Genomic DNA, 22594 nt, shown 5'->3' with positions numbered 1-22594 from the left:
CACAGGTTGTCTTAAGGCTTGCATGCCACTTGTGGAATTATTTGTACAAGTCAAATGTATTTTCTGCTTGCAGTTCTTATGCTCACAGGTGTAACTTAACTTGATCATCGATCTATTTAAGTCCTTGGAAAACTATATGAGGTAGATGTGATTTTCTAGAAGTACAGACTGGATCTGTATGTTATTGTCTCCAGTTTTCATAGTTGGATACCTTTGGTGGCTAGTCCTTTACTCTAGAAAGCTAGTTATGGTGACATGTCTTGAAGTCCGTACGATCAGAGTTGCTGGACAATCATGTAATCTGGCAGATTCCAGTCAAAGAGCTCTCTCTATTTCTTAGCCTATGCTGACTTTTTGAGAAAAAGTTGTGACTGAATGTAGCCTTACTGGTACATACACATAACTGCTTAAGGATTTTACAGCTGAACAATAAAATAAACATTGTGGTGTCAAAAAGTTTTTGACAGTTGTTTACAGGCTCATCATGCTGGCCTATCTGGGTTCCATTTTATGAGTTCACTGAAGGGGGGAACTATACTTTTCTCTCTTAAAAAAATGCCTTATAGAAATACCATTATTTGTACTAAGATACCTGCATGCAGGCTGAAATTCAGTTGGCACTATTCCTGCAAGTTACAATAATAAAATGTTAACACTTAGAACTTAAAACAGTTAACTTGTGTGCTTAGCAGATGGCATATGCATGCATTATTGTGAACTAGTGCTAGGCCAAGACATTCCTGTTCATCCACCAACTTGTTGAGTGCTGGCAGAGTTGCACTTCTGCTCTCATCAGGTTTTGACCTATTAGCTGTTGGCCAGTTGTACGACTTCAGATTAAAATGTTTGGTTTTTCTCACAACATCCCAAATTGTCAGTGGTGCTCACTCTTCTTCACATAACATTCTGAGGTGCTTAGCTGTTTAAAAGATAACACACTAGGCTCTTCTGAATGCCTGAAGACAGACTTGTAGAGGGCTGCACTTCTCTCTTGACTGGTGATTAATGAAACTATCCTATTCTTCTTATTTCAGCTACTGTTGGTAGTCGATGGATGATAGGAGTTACGGAAATAAACAAAGGCTCGACTTACGGCAACCACGGCCACAAGGAAAAATGAAAGTGAAAGCTCCAGAGACTGCTTCATACCCAAAGGGAACATGCACACCTCCTGTGGACTGCAGTGTATCATTCTCCTTCAAATCTACGGAAGCCGAATGCAGTGAGATGGCCATGAATTCATTCTCTTTGCCCCTTATTCCTCCAATTTGCAGGGGATATTGGTTCATATTCTGCACATTATTTTCAAATTTCCCCCTATTCAAATTAAGGAAAATAAAACATGCAATGACAGTGTAGCAAGCATCTGAAGGAATTGATGATCAGTTTCTTCTTCCTTCTTCCCCATAATCTTAGGCGGATTAACACTGTCAATCTGTTTTAGTCGTTTTAGAAGAAAGTGAAATTTATTTTCTCCAGAAAATAAGCCTTATCACCCGTGAATTTGTTCAATCCCTTTTAAAAACTGTCTGAAGTTAGCCATCACACAGTGAGGCAGCAAGTTTCGTTGTTTAATGATGCGCTGTGTGACATTCTCCCTTTCGTCTGTCTTTAATTTCTTACCATCCAGTTTCATTGGATGACCCTGAAGTCTAGTATCATGAGAGGAAGACATACATTTCCACACCAGGCATACTTTTTCTACACCATAATTTTGTGTCTCCTCCCTCTTGATTTTTCCCTAAATAACTTCCAATGTTGACCTTACTTCAGCCCCGATAATTTCAGTTACCCTTTTTGTGTGTTTTACAGCTCTACAGTGTACTTTTTAAGTTGCAGTGACCAGAAATGTGCACAGCATTCCAAGTTTGGCAATATATTTTTCTATAAAGGAAGTTTTATTCTCAGCCCTATATGCCCTTTTCACAGCAGTTGGGTACTGTCTTTTACCGGGCTATCCACTTTGCCCATAAAGACCTTCCCAGTTACTGTCAAATTTGACCCCAGCACTGTACATGGAAAGTTAGCATTGGGGACAGTAACTTTTTACAGTTAATGTTATTGCTCATTCACCTCTTTCAGAACTCTCTGTAATTCCTTTTTGTTTTTAACCACTCTGAATAATTGGGTCATATCATAAACTCTGACATGTCACTGCTCATCCCTATGAAAAAGTAAAAAAAAAAAACCAATACAGATATTACCGGGGACCCTGTTTACATCCCTCCACTATGAGAACTGTATGATTAGTCTGAGGCTCTGCTTCCTGTCACTTAACCAGTTACTGATCCATGAGATCTTACCTGCTCCTTTGCCATTATTTCTAAGCTGGTTCAGAGCTTTTGTTGAGGGACTTCATCAGAACATTTTGAAAATCCACATGCCTTGTTGACACTCAAATTAAGGGATAGTGAGACAGGACTTGTCTTCTGGAGGGTTGTGTTTAGCAAGAATTGTTGTTCTGCAGATAAAGTTGCCCTGGAACAGGCGTTACATTAAGTGGCCTGTAATTTCTTGGGCCTTTTTAAAAAATTGTGTTGCATGGACTGCTTCTCTGGTGCAGAGGTGGATGTTGATGCTTTTGGCAGTGGGGCTCAGCACTTCATCAGCTGGCAGCTCCCAAGATGCTTGGACCTTTCAAGCTTGCCTTACTTTTCTAGATTAGGAAAGCCCTGTTGAAACATAGTAGTTCCTGTTCGGAAGTGACAAATTTCCCTTCACCAACTTTTGCCCCAAATTTCACTGTAAAATTCATGCAGTGGCAGAGAAATGGCTGACATCACTTGTAGAAGTATCTGTTCCGTCAGAGAGGAACCTCAAGATTTTGTGGGTGATGTCTTAGTGTAGTTTGGCTGTCACCACAGTAGCTATGCAGTCAATATATAAATGTACCATGTCATCAGCAAAATGGACATGTGTTGAAGAATTGGGTGATGCAAGCTGTTAGAAAGACTGCTGTTCAGTAAATGCTGAGTGTGTTTACATTCATTGTGTGTAAGTCTGCAAAGATTGGTGCGTTATACAGTAATATTGCCAGTGCCTTTAGAAATTGTGTGGGAAGGTGAGGGTTGGAAGTGCAGGTATCATAGGCACCATATGAAAAGACGCTGCACCTGCCTTTTAATGAGTATAAGAAGACTCATTTGGAGTTAAAAGCTGGTAATTTTTAACTGTGTATCATAGGACAGGAATCTTTACAATCTACTTTCCTTGTTACAAGTACTAGGGTTTTGTTTTCAGTTTTCAGTTTTCAGTTTTTGTTTTGCTCTAAGTAAAGGATCTACAGTGGTACCTTGGGTTAAGAACTTAATTCGTTCTGGAGTTCTGTTCTTAACCTGAGGTACCACTTTAGCTAATGGGGCCTCCCGCTGCCGCCGCACGATTTCTGTTCTCATCCTGAAGCAACGTTCTTAACCCGAGGTACTATTTCTGGGTTAGCAGAGTCTGTAACCTGAAGCGTCTGTAACCTGAAGTGTCTGTAACCCGAGGTACCACTGTATCCAGAATTCAGCACTTTAAGCATGTTTGAGAAATCACTTGTCCTCAAACATACTTAATCTGGGCTAGATCATGTACTTGGTAAGCATATTTGACCTTACCAATAAAACCAATAAATAATAAAACTGCTAGTAGCACTAAGCAAAGCAGGGTCCGGGTATGGTTTCAAATTGGATGGGGGCCACGTCTTGGACTAAATGACCCTACAAGTGTACTATTTTATACCCTGCTTTTTCCTTTGTCTCTTTGGGTTTGGTTATGTGTAGGAGAAAATGCAGGAGATATTTGGATGTCTACTATAAATCATTTCAACAATATCTGAGGCCTGAACTGGTGGGGGATAAGTGACAGTGGTCTGTTGAAGGTGAGAAAGTTACGTAAGTTTATACTTGGCCCTAGATATCAATAACCACCAGAAGCAAATATTTGGCTTTTTGTCATAATTTGACAAAAGAAGGGAGAGAAAATAAAAAAATGTTTTTTGCAACGATATACACTCTATAAAGCAAAACCTTTAAGTCTTCATTGAAAAAGGGGGTGTACAACAGAGATGTAACAAAAGACCATCTGCCAGTCATATATTTTCAGGATGTGCTGTTAAGTTAGTCACATTCTGCAGGGGGGTGAACATATGTTGACTAGTGATGTTGCTTTTACCCTTTACTACAGAGCTCCATGAGCTGAGCAGCTGTTCAGAATTGAAATGCTCCTGCTGCCCTAGTGCTTTTGCTTGCCCTCTGTCAAGTTCAAGGAAGTCCAGTGGTTCTTAACCTACCCCATCTTTACACAAAAAAACAAACAGCAATGAGACCAAACCTGCACATTTGTCCACACAAACTCCTTGTCAGCAGTGACTCAAGTAACTAGTCAAAATTCAAGCCTACAGTCTGCATGCAAACATGTCAGAGTGAAGGATCGGGTCCTATGAAAACATTTGTTATAGGGAAGAATTTGATGTTCTTACCCTGTGGCCTGAAGAGAAACATAAAAAGTTCTACTACTTGCATTTTGCTGAATACTTCGTTAAGCAACTCAGAAGGCGATAAAAAAGCTAGCTTATGAATCTGTCGCTGACTGGGATACAGACTATGTGTGGTCTTTGTTATCTTAAAAAGCCCCAGAACCAAGGGGGGAAATAGAATGTCGGCAAGCTCCCTTATAAAATTCCATTCTCCAAGGTGTATGTTTCTGTATGTGTTACATTCTGGGGGGGGGGGGGGATGCAGTTTCTGCCTCAGCTGCTCCTGACTTTTGGATTATTTTTTCAGAAAGTTAAAATTCACCACTTTTAAAACCATGTTGATGCATGTTAATTAGAATCCCCCCTCTCACACCTTATGACTATTACAGCATGGAGCAAACTCCTCCTCACTGCCACTTAACGGAACAAGCTGTGGCCACAACAGAGGGCCAATGCAATTCACCCAGTCCATAAATACCAACAAGGAAACAAGAGGAGTCTGTTTACACAGTTACTAGCTAATTAAATGCAGAGGAATTACACAACAAACATGGTGTTAAGTGACCCTTACCTACACTGAGCTTCCTCTGAGGAGCGTATTTCTAGGATGACTGATCTGCTTCCAAAACACACAAGCAGTGATCCTTGGACACCACTGAGTCAGTAAAAAGTTTTTAATCATAGTATCATGCATAGGTTGTTCACAATTACCAACAGCCCAAAAGCATTAGGACTGCATTATGAATCTCAACTTTCTGGCAGAAGTATGAATATGCTTAGAAAAGGCACATACCTCACCTGTGAATAGTAGCAGAGGTGTGTTGTTCAGTCTGGGCACAACACAGAGCCAGTTTCCCTATCAGCAAGGCCTGTGCCAAGCCCCTAAAATATTCATTTTAAACAGTAGTTTAAAAAGCAGTTTAGAACTCAGCCAGCTGGACCCTCTGATGTTTGGGAACTACACTTGCCTTTGGCTCATTTCCAAGAAGCAACCTTTTGGAAGAGGGTTATCGTTATAAAAGAAATTACTTTCATACCTGATTCATTCCTTGCACTTCCTCAAATTCTTCTGACTGCAGTGAGAGTTGGAGGCATAAATAGTCGAGGTTTTGTGATGATCTGTTATGCTTATTTTGACATTCTGAAAACCTAAAATTTGAACATGTACATTTAACACTGAATCCAAGCTCTCCACAAGTGGGCAGGTAATGAGAAAAGTATCACCTGAGATTGAAAGGGTACTTGCCAAAATAACAAAATTTGACTCTGGTTTGGTGTATTAAAGCAATTTCGTATTGTCTTGTTAAGTATCAGTGTTCACGCCCCATGAACAACTGTATGTTTTAAAATTGCCTTAACAAAAATAATATTAAATATTATGTTTATACAAAAATAAAGATGTTAAAATAATGTTTAGTTTGTAATTTTTATGAATCTACATTACCCAATAACTTCAAACTGGTATGGCCTGCTTCAAACTGGTATGGCCTGCTTCAAAATCGTATGATGGCCTGCTCATCTGAAGACTTCATTATATTATGATTACAGTGGTACCTCAGAAGTTGAACAGAATCCTTTCCAGAAGTCTGTTCGACTTCCAAAACATTCAGAAACCAAGGCGCGGCTTCCAATTGGCTGCAGGAAGCTCCTGCAGCCAGTCAGAAGCCAGGGAAGCCACATCAGACATTCCGGTTCCAAAGACTGTTTGCAAACCGAAACACTCACTTCTGGGTTTGCAGTGTTTGGGAGCCAAAACATTTGACTCTCAAGGCATTTGCAAACCGAGGTATGACTGTACAGTCTATTCTTGCTATTTGCACATGATGAACACCACCACCAAGGGATTAGATTTGGTCTTGTCATGTCATCCCAAGCAGTTTTACTTTTTTATACCTAAAAAGGATCTTTTCTGAAAAAAAAACAAAAGTTATAAAGGCAAATACAGCACAAATGCTTAGTAACTAGCATCAGAGAGGGAGACACATCAGAGAGGGAGAGGGAAGACACATAAGAAAATCACAAAAGCAGCCTTTCAAGATTCACTTCTGTAATGAATAACAAAAGACCTGAAAGTTGAATGTTGTAGAATTATCAAAAGAAGTTGGCTATTAAAGGTTACGGGTCTTAAAATGCCACCAGAATTATATCTGCACATGAAATGTGTTTTAGGATCGATAAGTAAACGCCAGTTACTTCAAACTTCAGACTGGGCAGAGGACTAAAGAGCAGGTCAAGTCACAGTTGTGAACAAATCCTGAAGCTGCTACTTACCTTATCAGTAGACATAAATTGCGACGGTTTTGGTGATGTACACTATGGTTTAAGATCAATGAGCTAAACTAGAACATTAAACTGTTGCAGAAGTACTGTAAAATTACAGCCCTTGAAAGCGCTATCACAGAATTAACACATAACAGCTTCGAACAATGAAATAAAGAAAAAGACTTCCTAAAATAAACAATTTATTGAGGAAAGGCCTTTAGATTTCATCAAACAGCCTTTGCATAACAAATCAAGCTGGCCAATAAAAAAACAACAAAAAAAGGTAGAAGTTCACAGTCAGTGCACTCAACAAACAGGAGAGTAAAAACAAGGTCCAGAATACCTGATATAACACTAACCTTTGCTTTTTTTCGAACCTAGAAAGTTCAAAAATACTACATATTAACTTTACAGTTCTCAGTCATATGAGAAATGGAGGCGAAGGAACAAAAATAAGGTCATGGTCCATTATACAGTAGTAATGGCACTTTCACGGAAACATGCAGCTTCTTTGAACTCGTGGGCATCGTCCCGGGAGCAACGCCCACCAAAGGAAAATGAATGAGAGCAGCAGTAGAAGTGACGCTGGTCACCTGTGCAGTCTTCAGTCACGGAAACTTTTGAACTGTATCCTGGGTCTCCGCATAGTCTTTATGTAAATATTACATACAGTAGTGATTAAGAGATACTTCACCAGAGAACAGGAGGCCACGCATTGTGCATAACTTCATTCTTCATCTGTGCACACCTGGGATGGGTTATAGTGACCGGGAGAAAACAAAAATAATCAAATCTACTGTGCACAGGTTCAATAAGGGCTCTGCAGCTCTCTGTAAAGACAGCGCTGCTCATTCATTTACAGGTAGGTAGCCGTGTTGGTCTGCCATAGTCGAAACAAAATAAAAAAATTCCTTCCAGTAGCACCTTAGAGACCAACTAAGTTTGTTATTGGTATGAACTTTTGTGTGCATGCACACTTTTTCAGATACACACATGATCATTCACATTGATCATGAGACCTCTCCTGCTGAAGATCAATAGGCAAAATGGTGGTTACCAGTGACACAATGGGTCAGTACATCGGATGTTAACCAGAAGATTGCAGTTCGAGCCGACCCAGGAATTCTACGATTCCATGGAAACATTCCATTTTCATTTCTGAATGGAGTGCCCAACACCAAAGATGTCTGCTATGGTATCAGGCTTTCCCAGCTCATAATATAATAAAATAATAAAATAATAATAATAATAATAATAATAATAATAATAGTAGTAGTAGTAGTAGTAGTAGTAGTAGTAATAGTATTTTACCAAGAATTAAGCATGTTAATTAAATGTTTGCAATAATGTTTCATTGAACTCAATCATAGTGGATAAAAAAAATCACCAGAAATGCATTATAACCTAAAACAAACTAGGCTGGCATTAACACCCAGGTGGTAGAAAGAGAAAGGGCTGCTAGCTTTGAAAGGGCACACACTGCTCCTCTTCCAGTACTTTCCCCCATTGTGGGAGGAACTGGAACACTTGCATAGGGTTGCTTTCCAGACGTATACTGGTGTGAATACTCGCTCCCGTGGGGGACATAACAAGATACATTTTAACTGATTTCAATATTATATATTTAAACCATCACAACTCACTCTGGGACCTCATTGTCAAGGATGGATAAGAAAATCCATTAATAATAATTTGTTCTTTTAAAACTTAAAATTGTTTTAGTAAGCACTCCATGTCTCTACCTTCTCCTCTCCAGTTGGCTATCTGTAGTCTTTTAAAGGCACTAAACCCTCAGTAGAATTGTGAGAGAGGAAAGTGGGGACATCCTGGCTCCCCACCTCCACCCCCACCCCTCCACACATAGGAAAAGGCCTCCAGGCAGAAAACCTTCTGTACTTGCACTGGCCAGGGACCCTACATGAGGACAGCATTTGTCCTCCAGCAGGAGGGTAGCGGGCTGAGCAAGTGAGATGTGACAGAATGGGTGAAGCCAGCAGGTATCGCATGATCCTTTAATGTCTAAGTAGGGCTTAAAGGAAGAAGGAAAGACTCTGCTGTAGTTTTTCAAGCCCTCATGTGATTACAGTCGTGTGAGGGAGATGGCAATGTTTTACGGCGCTGCTCTCTAGATGGCATCCTTGAAGGCCCACATGCAAACTGCTGTCCGTGTGCTGGTGCTGAAGTTCTGAAACACGAAACCTGCAATACCATGTGCATAGGCTCTCTACATGATCTAGGTCCCTGGCCATTTTAGGGGTTTTAACTGTGTGGAGACACAAGGATATAGCAGACTCCCTGCTTCAGAGTATCAGATCCAGCCTTGTGCTCCTGGCCAGTGCAATTGTAACCTGAAGAGAGATTCAGTTCTCTAACATCCCGATCCCATTCTTGATGGAAATTAGAACAAAACAAGTTAAACTAACCTTGACAAATGAATGGTCGAGGAGCTGGCTAGCTGTCCATCTCATCTTTGGCTCACTTTCCAGGCAGTGAGAAAGAAAGTCCTTTCCTTCTGGGCTTATCTTTTCTGGGATGGGAGGCTTATGGCCCATCCCTACTCTATACATTATCTGGAAGTTGTGCTCAAATTCATGCCAGGGCCTCTGCAACGAAGGAGGTGTATCAGTGTTGAAAGGGTAAGCTTGCAAATGAATTGATTTAACATAGGCTTGCTGCTGCATTTCTCCATAAGCAGCATAAAACTCTTGAAGAGCATACTGTGCAAGTCTCAATTCAGACTGCACTCAGGTCCTGCTTGTATGCTTCCCAATAGCATCTGGTTGGCCACGGTGAGAACAGGGTGCCAGACTAGATGGGCCTTTGGCCTGATCCAGAAGGGCTCCTCTTAGGATTTTAAACAAGTGCACAGTCTTATGGAGAAAAATTCTATCAGCGGAGGAAGAGGAGTTGGGGGGGAGTGCCCCATCCCCGGCAGCACGGTCCCGGTAGGGTGCCATCACGGCTGCCCCCCACTTGCCCACACTGCGCACCACGCCCCTGCAGGCAGTGTGCCCCACCCCCAAGACGCGTGCCAGCCCCGCCCCACCTGCTCTCCGCCCCCCCCAGTGCCGAAGTATGAAGCTCCGCCACTGTCAGTATATAGAAAACTAGCTACTTCCCTGTTCCATTAAATACATTAACACTCAACCTGCACATCAAGGAGGCATTACATAACAACTATATGGACCTCTGTCCATATATATAATATGGGTATAATATGATACAGCTCTTTGCATAAATCCTACACACACACACACACACACCCACACACACACACACTTGATTACAGGTCTACATTATCAAAAATGGGAAAACAAAGCCCAAAATGAAATAGGATACAGAGTAACACTCAAAGCAAAGAATGGCCATTCTGAAATGACAGAACCGTAGTGGATTACAACCTATTATTATCTTTCAAATACATTAGAGACCGGGGCATTCTGAAAAACATGTGTTCCAGCAATAAGTGAAAATTGTTGGGATACAATTACACAGCAGTAAAAGCCCCAATAAATTATACTCAGCAGATGGGGAAGAGGTTCTGCTTTCTATACTGCAGTTATCAGATGCTCAGAACCAAGAGTTTTCTGTATTTCTTGGCTCTGGTAATGGCAGCAAACAAAACATTCTGTCCCCAAAACATTTCCCTACAACTCAGGGATGGCTTAATGCACATGCTGAATACAAAACGGGGCTTCAGTATTAGTTCAATTATTTTGAGTGCTTCTATCTTTGGACTTTCCTGCAGAGCACAGCATAGTGGATGTTTCACTAATACACAACATAAATGCAGTGGCTACATTCCAAACTGGGGGAAAATTAACAGTCTAGTATCCTGTCCAGCCTGCCCCCCAAAACAGAAGCTCCTTCATAAATTATTAGTTTCTACACAGGAATTAAATCTGCGTTGATACGACCACCTGATCTATGTATGTGGGGACAGTCAAATATTTGTGCTTCCAGTCACACACAGTTAACATACAGGTATTTTACTGAAAGGAGAATGAAGACAAATATATGGAGCAGACTTGATTATGTTCTCTCCATTATGAGAAATTTCACGGATGGCATTGGATAACAAGCTGAGATACGCAACAGCCTTACGCTGGCATGTTCTATTTGGTGCTTTGGATGTAATGGGAAGCTATGATGAACTACAGACACCCTGGCTTGTTGTGATGTGCTAAGAAGAGTCAATACAGTTGGGCACAAAGCTTATTCACATCGCAGTTTATTAACCCAAAGTATCCACATCCAAAGCAGGCCTTTGTATGAGCAGAGCACACTGAGCAAATAAAACAGAGCTTTTATTTTATTATCCAAAATGAATCCTTGTCCTCCTGCCTATATGACCTTTAATAGCAACACACACACACACACACACACACACACACACACACACAACACAACAACCCCAAGTACAATTTCTCAACAATTTTCTCAATTTCAGCCACGGGTTTTTTAGACAAAGTTGGGCATCTTTTGCCCCCAGGCCCCCATGCATACAGAAACACTATTTCACACATATGGGTCACAGATTGTCCATATGTCTTTTAGACTACCATACAGCTTCATGAGTATTTGAGGTTGGCTTAATCTTGCACAATAACGCTTACCTTCCCAGTGACCATTTCAATCACAACACAGCCTAGACTCCAGATATCTGCTGCACGCCCATGGCCTTCTCCTTTAGCTCTAGTGATCACTTCAGGAGCCATGTATGCTTTGAAACAACACAGATAATCACATCAGATTATGTAACAAAAGGAAGAAGAGTCCTCTACAAATGGGATTCATCTGAGAAACCAAATCATGTCCAACAGAATAGTAAGTTACCCATAAGTTTTGTCTTGCTGGCAAGCACAAATTGCTTATTTGATCATCAGCTCTCTGTTACAATGTGTTAAATGCACGTAGTCAATACTTTAAAAATATTTTCACAAGTTTAATACGAATCACCTCCAGATATTTTCTGCTAAACTAAAGAGTTACACATCCCAGTTTTGTACTTGCCCCAAGCAATGGAAAATTGCAAAACTGTGGTTATGCTGGACTGCTACAGAGCCAGAAATCCACATCTTTAAAATTCTCTTATACTAAGCAGCCGACAGTAAGAATTTATGTCAACTTTAAACCGATGCCTACAAAACCAGATTTGTAGTTTAAAACTGATAGACATAACCAAATTATTTACTTGTGCAGCCGTTGATATAAAATGCTTTAGCCAATACCATTCATCTTTTTCAAAAACAAATAATGTTTCACATATAATTTGTTCCCTGTGCTCTGACTAGAGAAGAATAAACATTTCATTAGTCTTCTGTTGCAGAGCAAGTGCGAAATGAGCTCCCAAGGTAAAGTCATTCTGCAAATTATTTAAAGATTTTTGAAATACAACTAGTGCTGCCTAGAATGTCTAGAAAGTTTTAGGAATAGAATTCATTTTTAGGAATAGATCTTTTAAAAATTAAATGTCCAAAGTGCACCACACACTCTCTGTTTTCATGACTAACAAATTGGTATTATCATCCCAGGGTATGGGATGGGTGAGGGGGCTGGAAGGGGCATGAAATCAGACACACCCACACAGTGATTTGTTTTTGCATTTTAATAATGTAAAGCACATCTGATCCTTTTTGTAAATGTTAACTTTGAAGCATGACAAGTCAGACTCGGAGTTGCCTATACTGACTGGCAGCGATTCCTCAGGGCCTCAAGTCAAGAGGTTTGTTCCCATACACAAGGGAATGTGTGCCAGTTGAAATGAATGGGTAAGCCAGCATGGGTAAGGCTAGGCACCTGACTATCAATGTGAACATCAGAGCTCACGTGCCCATAGCAAAACAATGCATCAGAGCAATTGTCTACAATAACACATTTCATTGGTTTTAGTCAGTACACACAAGGAAACTTCCTTGGCATGTTCTCTATTACCTGCAGTCCCCAAAGTACTATTCACTTCGCCAGGCATCGTCTGTGTATTATTCTTTAATTTTACCGAGCAGCCAAAGTCTCCCAGCTTAATCAGCCCCGATGAAGTAAGAAATATGTTTGCTCCTGAAAGGGAGGGGGGAACAGTGATTGATTCTTAAATAAAAATTAGACAGGATTTTAAACCCAAAGGAGACAGTTTATTATAGAGTGATCACCCTAATTACTGGTCTGGAGGTCTTGCTAGACAACCAGGCATAGATACAGTGGTACCTCGGGTTAAGTACTTAATTCATTCCGGAGGTCCGTTCTTAACCTGAAACTATCCTTGACCACTTTAGCTAATGGGGCCTCCTGGTGCCGCTGCGCCGCCGGAGCATGATTTCTGTTCTCATCCTGAAGCAAAGTTCTTAACCTGAGGTACTATTTCTGGGTTAGCAGAGTCTGTAACCTGAAGCGCATGTAACCTGAAGTGTATGTAACCCGAGGTACCACTGTATCTACTTACAACTTGTGGAAAGAGAAAAACTTTATTTTAGGTCCAAAAGAGTCTTTCACATAACCAGGAGCTGGGAGATACCCACTTTTTTGATTCATTTGCCAAAGCCTTTTTCCGTAACCCAGCACACATCGACTCCCCAAACATGGAGGGATCTGTTATTACACCTCCCCCCACTCAGCACCATTTCTCTAAGGGAGGAACAAGAGAGAGAAGCTGCCATTAGGACTGCAGTTTCTCTACCCCACAAAACGCTAAATAGCATCTAATCTCTTTTTCCATCACCCTTAAAGCCTTTAGCTGAGATGGAGAAAGAACCTCAGCCCCCAAGCAGTCTAACTAGCGTTGCTATGAGAACTGAACGTGGCCCTGTAGTTTTTCTCCCTCATCCCTACCAGACAGCCGGACAGGAAGCATTCAGGCAGCTCTCCCCGACTGCCTGGGCTAGCTCCCAATTTCCTTTTTCTCCTTCTACAATGGAGACACGTATAGGAAAGTGGGGGTCGGTCCAATAGTCAGGGCACATTCTTCCAAATGGAGATGAGAGCACAAGAGCTCCCCTGGAGAGGCAATATGTGGGACTGTTCCCTCAATTCTTCTAGGAAGGAGAAGAGGTGCAGGCCAGCATGCTGTGTTTAGAGTCGAGAAGCAGCTCCTCACACTGCAAATGGATGCACAGTGGGCTGTCTCAGCAACTCTTACCCAAGCACGGGCCTATTTTCAAGCCTCTGCCCAAACTCCACAACTAGAGGCCAAGCAGCTTGTTGGACCTATGACTCATACCATCTTTTGGCACAAACAAAGCAAGCCATTTGGGAAACACTTTCATGGGACCTGATAAAGGAATTTCATTCTAATCCTTAGTTTATGATTGGCAGTGTTAAAACTCTGGCCCTAATGGTGACTTGGAGTCCAAATGATGAAATGTAATGGCTAATCAAAGTTAGGTAGCCAAGAACAGGTGCCTGTTGGTTATATTCTTTTTCAGTGCCCAACCTCCTAAAATCTGAAAAGATACCGATTTCTTCTTATACTTTTCTTTTATGTATGCTTATGCACAGTTGGGAATTAGTGTCTTGGAGCCCGACTAACCCCCAGGAATGGGATCCGCTAGGATCCAGTGGAGGATTCCCCTGGAGTACAGAGGTGGGGCAGCATTTTTTCACGGATCTCGCCCCTCAACTAGCCACCCTCCAATATTCTCCTGGGCCACCTCTAACCTCCAGAGCAGATTTCAACACCTCAAGTGGCGGTGGCTACCAACTGCAGAAACCACCACCAGTAATACATTCTGGTCCCAGAAAATAAGATTCTGGAAGCACTAATCCAGCAGGAAAAGGGTGACATACAGTGGTACCTCGGGTTAAGTACTTAATTCGTTCCGGAGGTCCGTTCTTAACCTGAAACTGTTCTTAACCTGAAGCACCACTTTAGTTAATGGGGCCTCCAGCTGCAGTCGCACCGCCAGAGCATGATTTCTGTTCTCATCCTGAAGCAAAGTTCTTAACTCGAGGTACTATTTCTGGATTAGCGGAGTCTGTATCCTGAAGCGTATGTAACCCGAGGTACCACTGCATTATGTTATAATGCTTTAAACTGTAACTGATTGTAGAATGTTTGAACTGTTTTAGAATGCTTATTTATTTATTTATTTAAATAAACTGTAGGTGTGTTTGCTTCTGCAGGCTCCTCTGGGAGGAAAAGCAGAATATGCATGAAATCATAGACTTGTAGCGCTGGAACAGATCCCAAGGGTCATTTTGTCCAACTCCCTGAAATGGGGAAAATGAAATAAAGAAAGTTGGGGCAATCTCATTAACATGGGGTTTGAGTAGCTTTATATCCCCGTGTTTTGTTATATTCCCAAAGTTTGTTTTTTAAATGCAAACCTGCAGATCAGCCCAGAGCAAAAAAGGAAATGAAAGAATTCAGAAGTGCTGCTTACCTTTGATGTCCCGGTGTACTATGCCATGTTCGTGCAGCACATTGATGGCGGTTGTGATCTGCTTAGTGTAAAGCCTAATGACATGCTCCTGGAGGCCCAGCCTTGACACTTCCTCTAGAGTTCCCTCATCACAGTATTCCATGAAGATGTACATTTCTTCCTATAGTTGGGGAGCAAAGAAAGGGATCTGGTCTCACTGCATCTTCTGTATGCAGAGTAAGAGTCTTTCAAATATGCATGTTTCTGTAAGCTACGAATGCCTTGTGATTTCGTCTGCAATGGTAGCTGCACAGCACAGTACCTTGTCCCGGATGTGTTCTATACAGGCAACAGCTGGTAAGGGGGGAAATGGCAACTGTCTGCTGTGGTGGGCTATGAAGATGGTTGCTAAGCATACCAGACAAAAGAAGTTTGGGCCACCATACCTAATGCAAGAGTAATGCTTTCATCTCATACAACATCCATAAGACTCTCTATGCTGCAACATAAAATATGCAGGGCCAGTGTAGACATGGTGCGATATCCATTTCATAGTAGGAACAGACCTTGTAGATTATCGAGTTCACCCGCTGCCTAATGCAGGAATCTTGCAACAAAAGCATCCCTGATAGATGCCGTTCCAGGCTCCACTAAAATACTTCTGCTGGTTTGGGAAACCACCTCCCAAAACCACTCTGTTCTATTGCTAAATCTCTCTTAAAATAAGTTTCTGCTAAGGTTTAACCAAAATCTGCTTCCTTGCAATTTCCAACCTGGTTGGTGTGGAGGTCACTTTGGTACTGCTAATGCAGTGGTCTGACTGCACTACATCGTCTCTCGAGACAGACGGATGCCAACAAACCTCTAGTCCTACCCTCTGAAGCAGACTGCAGAACAAGTCTGTTCCAAATCTAAACTGCTACCTACTTCATGCTGCTGTTTGCTGTGGATACCCACACTGTACCTGTATCCCCACCTTCAGCAGCTTCGGAGAGGAGGGATTTCAGTTAGGGCCATCTCTGCTCAGCCTCAATCCCAAACTGAACCCACTCCAGCTACTCCTTTTAAGCACATAAAAAGACACAGAGAAGCTGGAGTATGATGCTTCCATATCACATCCAGTTTTGATTCTTAAATAGGAAGGGTGTTATTTGGCTCAGAGTAGACCCACTGAAGTTAATGGACATGATTCACTTAGGAACATGGATATCCCTGAGTTTACTATGACTAGACTTAGCTGAAAACATCCCCAATTATGGTTCTGAAATATATCACACATCCACTGTTTCCACTGACCATGTACAGATGTGATGAAATGCAACTTGATAATATTAACGTGGCATGTAAAAGGGGGCCCAAAGGTTCTGTGTGTTCCTACAAATTAAACTGATTAAAGTTTGCGGACCTAACTTATTTGCGTGTGTCAGCAACTGAGGTTTGCTTACCCTGTGGAGTTCAACACCAAAGTACCGAACCAGGTTAGGGTGCTTAATGCCTTCAAAAATTTTCAATTCATCTGCTGTTTCTTTGATTGTTTTGTGATCATTTGGTTGAAATCTTATCTGAAAAGCAGTGATTTTTAAAATTAACATTGCTGCTAATACAAAGCGAAAAATAGAAAAATTCAGTGTGTTTTATTAGTCTAGTACTTACTTCTTTCATGGCCATCAGTTCACCAGTGTCAACACTGATGCAGGTATATACTTTCCCATATTGACCTTCTCCTGCAGAATTGTAAGAATAATAACAGTGTAAGCAGCCTGAACATATTGCTGACGATTCTGCCAGTATGAACAATGACTCCTGTAAATATGTGTATGGATCCTCAACGTAACTTTTCTGTGTTCATCCTCTAATGGTATTAATTGAAACTGAGGCTTTAGGCAAGTTTAAATTGCTAGAACTTCCACACAGAGAAAGCTGCTTGGGCAAAGTCCCCTCTAGGTCATTTCAGAAGAACCTCCTTTGTAACAAATGCAAATTTGTACACACATCACTGAGTACATGAGTAAAATTTTCAACTGATTCCATCCATAAACTACAACAAGACTGTGATTACGCAGAAATGGAAGACCAGGTGATGCACACACATATATCCTCCTTCACAAAGATGATCATGCGTTTGGGGTGGGGAAAAGGGCAATCAGCCCAAGTGCTTCTCCATATACTACTGCACTGACACACTCAGCAGATGCTATCTTCAACAACAGTGCATTGAATATGCTGCTTGGGTTTCATGTATTGTAAAATAAACTGCAATTAGGAATACAGTTTACTGAAAAGCAGCTTACCAGAAACTTACCGATTTTGTTTCCTCTCTGCCACTTAAAAGTCACCTTTCTCAAGCCTACATGCATGACGTTATCGTAAGATTTGGGAGTGTTGCAAACTTGGCCAATAATATTTTTCTGCCTCATTTCTCGGTACCTCTTTTCTTCAAACAGCTGGACAGATTTCTGAACTGCCTCCATAGGTCCCTGCCTGGAAGCAGTGTCTAGGAATTAAGAAAGAAAAGGGGAAATCTTGAACAAGTCCTGTTATTGCAATTTCAATCCCTGGGATCTCCAGTTAAAAGGAAAACAGGCTGTAGAGCTGTCAGTTCTCTGCCTGAAATCTCAATGAGTTGCTGCGAATCAGACAGTCAGTAGAGGGCTAACACAAGACAGCATCATACATGCGTGACTGTCTGGTATCAGCCAAACTTATCAACCTCAGCAGCAGTTAGAGAATGACTTTTAGACAAAAAAAAGCAAGCAGACTATAGAGAACCATTACTATCTGAGTTTAAGATATGGTAAGCTGCAATGCTGATAAAACTCATAAGTCATTCTTTGTACACTTTAAATTTAGGCCATGAATGAGAATAGACAGGAACAAGTATTTACAGTGGTACCTCAGGTTACATATGCTTCCGGTTACAGATGCTTCAGGTTACAGACTCTGCTAACCCAGAAATATTACCTCGGGTTAAGAACTTTGCTTCAGGATGAGAACAGAAATCGTGCTCCGGCGGCGTGGCGGCAGCAGGAGGCCCCATTAGCTAAAGTGGTGCTTCAAGTTAAGAACAGTTTCAGGTTAAGTACGGACCTCCGGAACGAATTAAGTACTTAACCAGAGGTACCACTGTATTGTCATCTCCCGCTAACCTTTTGGCCATGCATGACTGAGGGGTTATGGTGCAGCAACTGTACCACCTTGGTTTCATGTGAAAAGGCATTTTCATCTTTGGGTTAGTTTGGTGCTTCTTGAAATGATTCAGTAAATGCCATAACTTTCTGAATCCTCCACCAGAATTAAGAGCTGTCAAGTTTAAGTTTTGCACCAATATGCACATTTGTGTATACTAACAGAAATACATACATACATACATACATACATACATACATACATACAATTTTATTGGTTTTTGCACATGTTTTCCAAAAGTAACATCCCATCTTATACAACATAACAAACCTTTGGCTATCACAGCCTAGGATGTCCGTCAACCTCGACTAATGGTTTTCTAACTTTCTATCTGATTTTGCATTTTATTTTAATAGTTATTGCTATAAAATCCAAATCTTAAATAAACTCCTTTTTAGTCCTTTTTCGCAATAATTCATATAGTTCTCCTTACAAAACTTCTTGCAACCCTACAAGCCATGTACTAACAGAAATACAAGTCCATTTACTAGGAAGATATAGTTTGGCGAGAGCTTACAGCAAAATCAACTGGCATTGAGGGCACTCCTAAAAATCATACCTAGCACTAATGGCAAAACAGAACACAGCTAAGTAGCCAACTCTTATCTTTACCTTTGGTCTGACTGATAAGAGTCCGAAGCTCCCAACTTCTTCGGGCTGATCCACTAGAGTCTCCTTTTGGATAAGTAGGCTCTGTGAAAACAAAATGCTTTAAGAAACTGATGGCACTGATATAGAGCAGAAAACTGATTTAGTTTTTTTACCCACTGCTTAGCACTGGTTCCTGTTGATGTTAGGATATGAAGATGGTTCAAACTATTATTAGGGCCCCACGGTAGTATAAGCTATTTACATAAACGCATACTCTTTAGAGACTATTTAGTTGCAAGGGTAGAAACAAGCACCACTTGTTTTGGTGGAGGAGGAAGGGGCCGGTGCCATAAAAACGGGCTGGGTTGCCCAATGCAATGCCTTTTAGTAGCCCCCAGTGTCCTCGGAGGCACTGCTCCTGTGGGTCAGAAAGCTATCAGAAATAGCGTTACATGGCACCACAGACTACTGATGCCTCCCCACCTCAAGCGGAAATGCCTTTCTACTCACAGAAGGAACCTCTTGGCTCCATGAATTTAAGATGGATGGGAGGGGGGGGGAGAGAGGAACTGACGAGATAATGCTATAAAGCATTCATTCTATAGAAATTGAAGGTTATACACACAAAAACAACTGTGCATAGGAATATGATTAAATGTAGAAAAACCAAGAAGTGAAAACCAAAATTATTGTCTGAAATAAACTGAAAAGAGTGTCAAAACCTGAAATGTTCTAGGTTCCCATTAGAATCACAGAATTGTAGATTTGGAAGGGTTAATAATCAAAAAGTTAGGTCTGGAATGGACAATAACCTGTTTAGTCATAATGAAGCTGTAAAAATAAGGGCAATTTCTCATTTTATATTTATGGCTAGCTTTCAATAACAGAGTCTGCTTCCTACATGTTGATATTTCAGTATTAATTTGTAAGGGTATTTGTAGGGGTTGGTCCTAATTACGGAGCGCAGCCTTCAAAGTAGTGGTGCCTCTATTTATTCCACAAGCGTAGTCTCGGCAGGAATCCTGCCTGGTTTCATCACTTGTTGCCTTTCATCATTTAGTTAATGCCCTCTTTGATCATCAGAGCAGTTAATTAGCAGGTTAGCTGATCACTTTCCAGACTTACAATTCCTCATTTTACTTACTGTTAGTGGGGCATAAATGATGCAAACAACTACATTAAATTACAATAGCAGATCTGCTACGAAAAGCGTTCTACCATAAGGCATAAAATATAGATCATAATCTGCCGATAGATTCACACCTACAGGACTCATTTGGGAATGAAGGTCAAACTGATAGTTCAGCAGAAGAACCTGCCCTTAAAATAAAATGGTTGTTTGTTTTAGGGAGAAATGCATAAACAATTTGGCTGGGGGAAGCATTACAATTTAGACAGCAATCACCTTCACGTTCTTCAGTGGGACTTGAGTGGCGGCTTAATGATCTAAACTGCAGTTCAGCAGCAATTGAAGCCAGTCTATCATTTTCAGGGACGCTGGAGCCTCTGTTTAAAAGAACACACACTGCTGCTGTCGTAATTAGCACTTTTACTCCCCGCCCCCCAACAATTTTCTAAAAGCAGAAAGCTTAAATAAAGTGGAAATAGCCATGATTCTGTATGTTAATGAAAGCCACATACTAAGAAAGCAAACTAAATGTTTATAGTCTAGATCTGCATCCTGGTTAAAGAGAGAGAGAGGAATCCCCAAATACGATTGTTCTCCAAAAAAAAGCTGCTACTAATATTTGAGAGGGGTGAATGCAATGGCACCAGTACATGCAAATGTACCATAAGGCAACATTTACATTTGATCATAGAGTCACGGAACTGCGAAGCTGGAAGGGACCTTGAAGGTCATCTAGTCAATGCAGGAATCATCGTGAAGGAGGGAAGGGGGAACACTTGTGGAGGCGCCAGATGTCGCTGGTCTACAATAAACCAGGCAACAATCCTGTTAGATCAAAGGACCTTGTCCACTAGAAGTAGTTCATTTTTAAAAAAATGGAGCCATCTTACATATCCAAACACATCAGCAGCAATTGGAAGGAATGGCAGGGCAGTATACATTTCAAAGGTATACATATCTATGCATACAGGTGTATACATACATATGTATATATTAATGGGAGAAAGAAAGAGCCTGTGTCAAGTCGTAATGCTATACCTTTGAAAATCTAATTTAAAATGGGTCTCATCCAACCAGACCACACTCAAAATAAATCCACTGAAACCAATGGATGTAAGTTAGTTGATTTCAATGGGTCTTCTCAAAGCATGGCTTAGATGGCTTCAACCCAATGTCCAGAGAAACAAATAAAATTAAAGATGACATTATCAATGTATCAGACACAATTGCTTTGCTTTTGCTGGGTTTTCTCTTTATCTGAAATAAGGGGTACTCAAAAAGAACAAATGAAGTATGGTAGCATTTGTGCACTGCAAGTTGTTCAGTGTGCCAAAGAAACATCGTATGGTGGATTTGTCACCAGTGTAACTCTTCTTGGAAGGTTTTATTACTCGCTCTATATGCCCATGGGTAGAATTTTATGAAATTAAGAGAGGTGTACATATTATAGGCTCTCTGTTCAGTATTAGTTCAGTCACACCTAGCTACTATAATGCTGCAAAGGAACAGAGGAAATGAACTGCATGCATTAATGGTTCTAAAATAAAACTAAATAAAAAATTGTTCTCAAGCATGCATGGTAAAAAAAATGATCTTTTTAAAATGGATAAACATATAACGTGCACTTAAAAAAAAAATCTCACACTTTTAGAAGAAACAAGGTAATCACCAGGAGCATATAATGGAACCATGATGAACTACTAGGATCTAATTGCAAGCAGTTTATATGAGTGATGGGGACAGGAATGAATCTGCTATGTTGTGGAGCTACCTGATATCATTTGTACTGCTGACAGGTGGTTTTGGCTGAGCTGAGTCACCACCGACGGGAGTGGGGCGACTAAGAGCAGGGCTGCAATGGTTCCGTACATCACATGGGACATTCCTGGTGCTGCAGTGAGAAGAAAAGCTTCAGGAAAAGACTTTCAGGTCCATTTTTACTGGATTCTTAAAACACGGTGACTCAAAACAGTAGTCTGGAAAAATCTTGTGAAAAGTTCATTTTTTAAAAAACCTGTAAAATGATTTGAGCTCTAAGTAGATTAAGTTTCCAATTTGCACTATAAAATTATGCTTGCGACTGAGGACCTAGATTGTTTTCAGCAAGCAAAAGGAGATCCATTTATAAATGTGGAGTACTGAAAACAAATTTGTAAACAAAAAGTGTAGTGAGTACAAATACTGCAGCAGCAGGCATACACTACCTCTTAAGCTATTTGGGCTCACATGCTCTGTCTCCTCACTTCTCCTTTCGCAGAGCTGCACTTTTGATTAAACATGGCTTGCCCTTTTGTCGAGACCTGGAACTGTATTTAATCTTAAATACAGTGGTACCTCGGTTCTCAAACGTCTTCGTTGACAAACATTTCGAAAACCCGGAAGTAAATGCTTCCATTTTCAAGCGTGCCTTGGAGGTCAAACGGCTTCCACTGCGTGTTTTTCAGTTTTCTCAATTGGATTAGCAGACAGCCCTTCGCGCCTCAGTTTTCGAACATTTCAGAACGGTCTTCCAGAATGGATTACGTTTGAGAACCAAGGTACCACTGTTTAAACAAGCCAGTTATGCAAAAGCAGAAGCTTCGAACCTCATTGCAATTTGCAAGGGGAGAGGAG

General features: G+C 41.0%; 2 protein-coding genes across 17 annotated transcripts in view; one reads left to right on the top strand and one right to left on the bottom strand.

Annotated features, from left to right (window-relative positions):
• The window catches only part of AGPAT4 (1-acylglycerol-3-phosphate O-acyltransferase 4), a 38711-nt gene extending 32842 nt beyond the window's left edge, over positions 1-5869 (top strand). For 6 of the 8 annotated variants that reach the window (XR_014546176.1, XM_083605893.1, XM_083605895.1 and 3 more), the window contains one exon: positions 1035-5869. Coding sequence is in view for 5 of the 8 variants with exons in the window: in XM_083605893.1 (XP_083462019.1) it covers positions 1035-1120 (86 nt within the window). In the remaining 3 variants the exon portion in view is untranslated. The remainder of the gene's footprint in view (positions 1-1034) is intronic. The other 2 variants (XR_014546177.1, XR_014546178.1) reach the window with 2 other exon arrangements.
• A 1035-nt stretch (positions 5870-6904) lies between these two features.
• MAP3K4 (mitogen-activated protein kinase kinase kinase 4) overlaps positions 6905-22594 on the bottom strand; it is a 73805-nt gene continuing 58115 nt past the window's right edge. For 5 of the 9 annotated variants that reach the window (XM_083605836.1, XM_083605838.1, XM_083605832.1 and 2 more), the window contains exons 17-27: positions 21753-21872; positions 20258-20358; positions 18874-18954; positions 17378-17569; positions 16729-16799; positions 16521-16637; positions 15097-15256; positions 12656-12778; positions 11338-11444; positions 9145-9324; positions 6905-7469 (exon numbers count right to left, since the gene is read on the bottom strand). In XM_083605836.1, the coding sequence (XP_083461962.1) occupies positions 7449-7469; positions 9145-9324; positions 11338-11444; positions 12656-12778; positions 15097-15256; positions 16521-16637; positions 16729-16799; positions 17378-17569; positions 18874-18954; positions 20258-20358; positions 21753-21872 (1273 nt within the window). In that variant the 3' untranslated portion in view covers positions 6905-7448. The remainder of the gene's footprint in view (positions 7470-9144; positions 9325-11337; positions 11445-12655; positions 12779-15096; positions 15257-16520; positions 16638-16728; positions 16800-17377; positions 17570-18873; positions 18955-20257; positions 20359-21752; positions 21873-22594) is intronic. The other 4 variants (XM_083605840.1, XM_083605839.1, XM_083605835.1 and 1 more) reach the window with 1 other exon arrangement.

The sequence above is a fragment of the Podarcis filfolensis genome (genome assembly GCF_964270895.1).
Source record: "Podarcis filfolensis genome assembly, chromosome: 3".
Taxonomy (NCBI): Eukaryota; Metazoa; Chordata; class Lepidosauria; order Squamata; family Lacertidae; genus Podarcis; species Podarcis filfolensis.
This window is presented reverse-complemented; position numbering and strand designations above follow the sequence as displayed.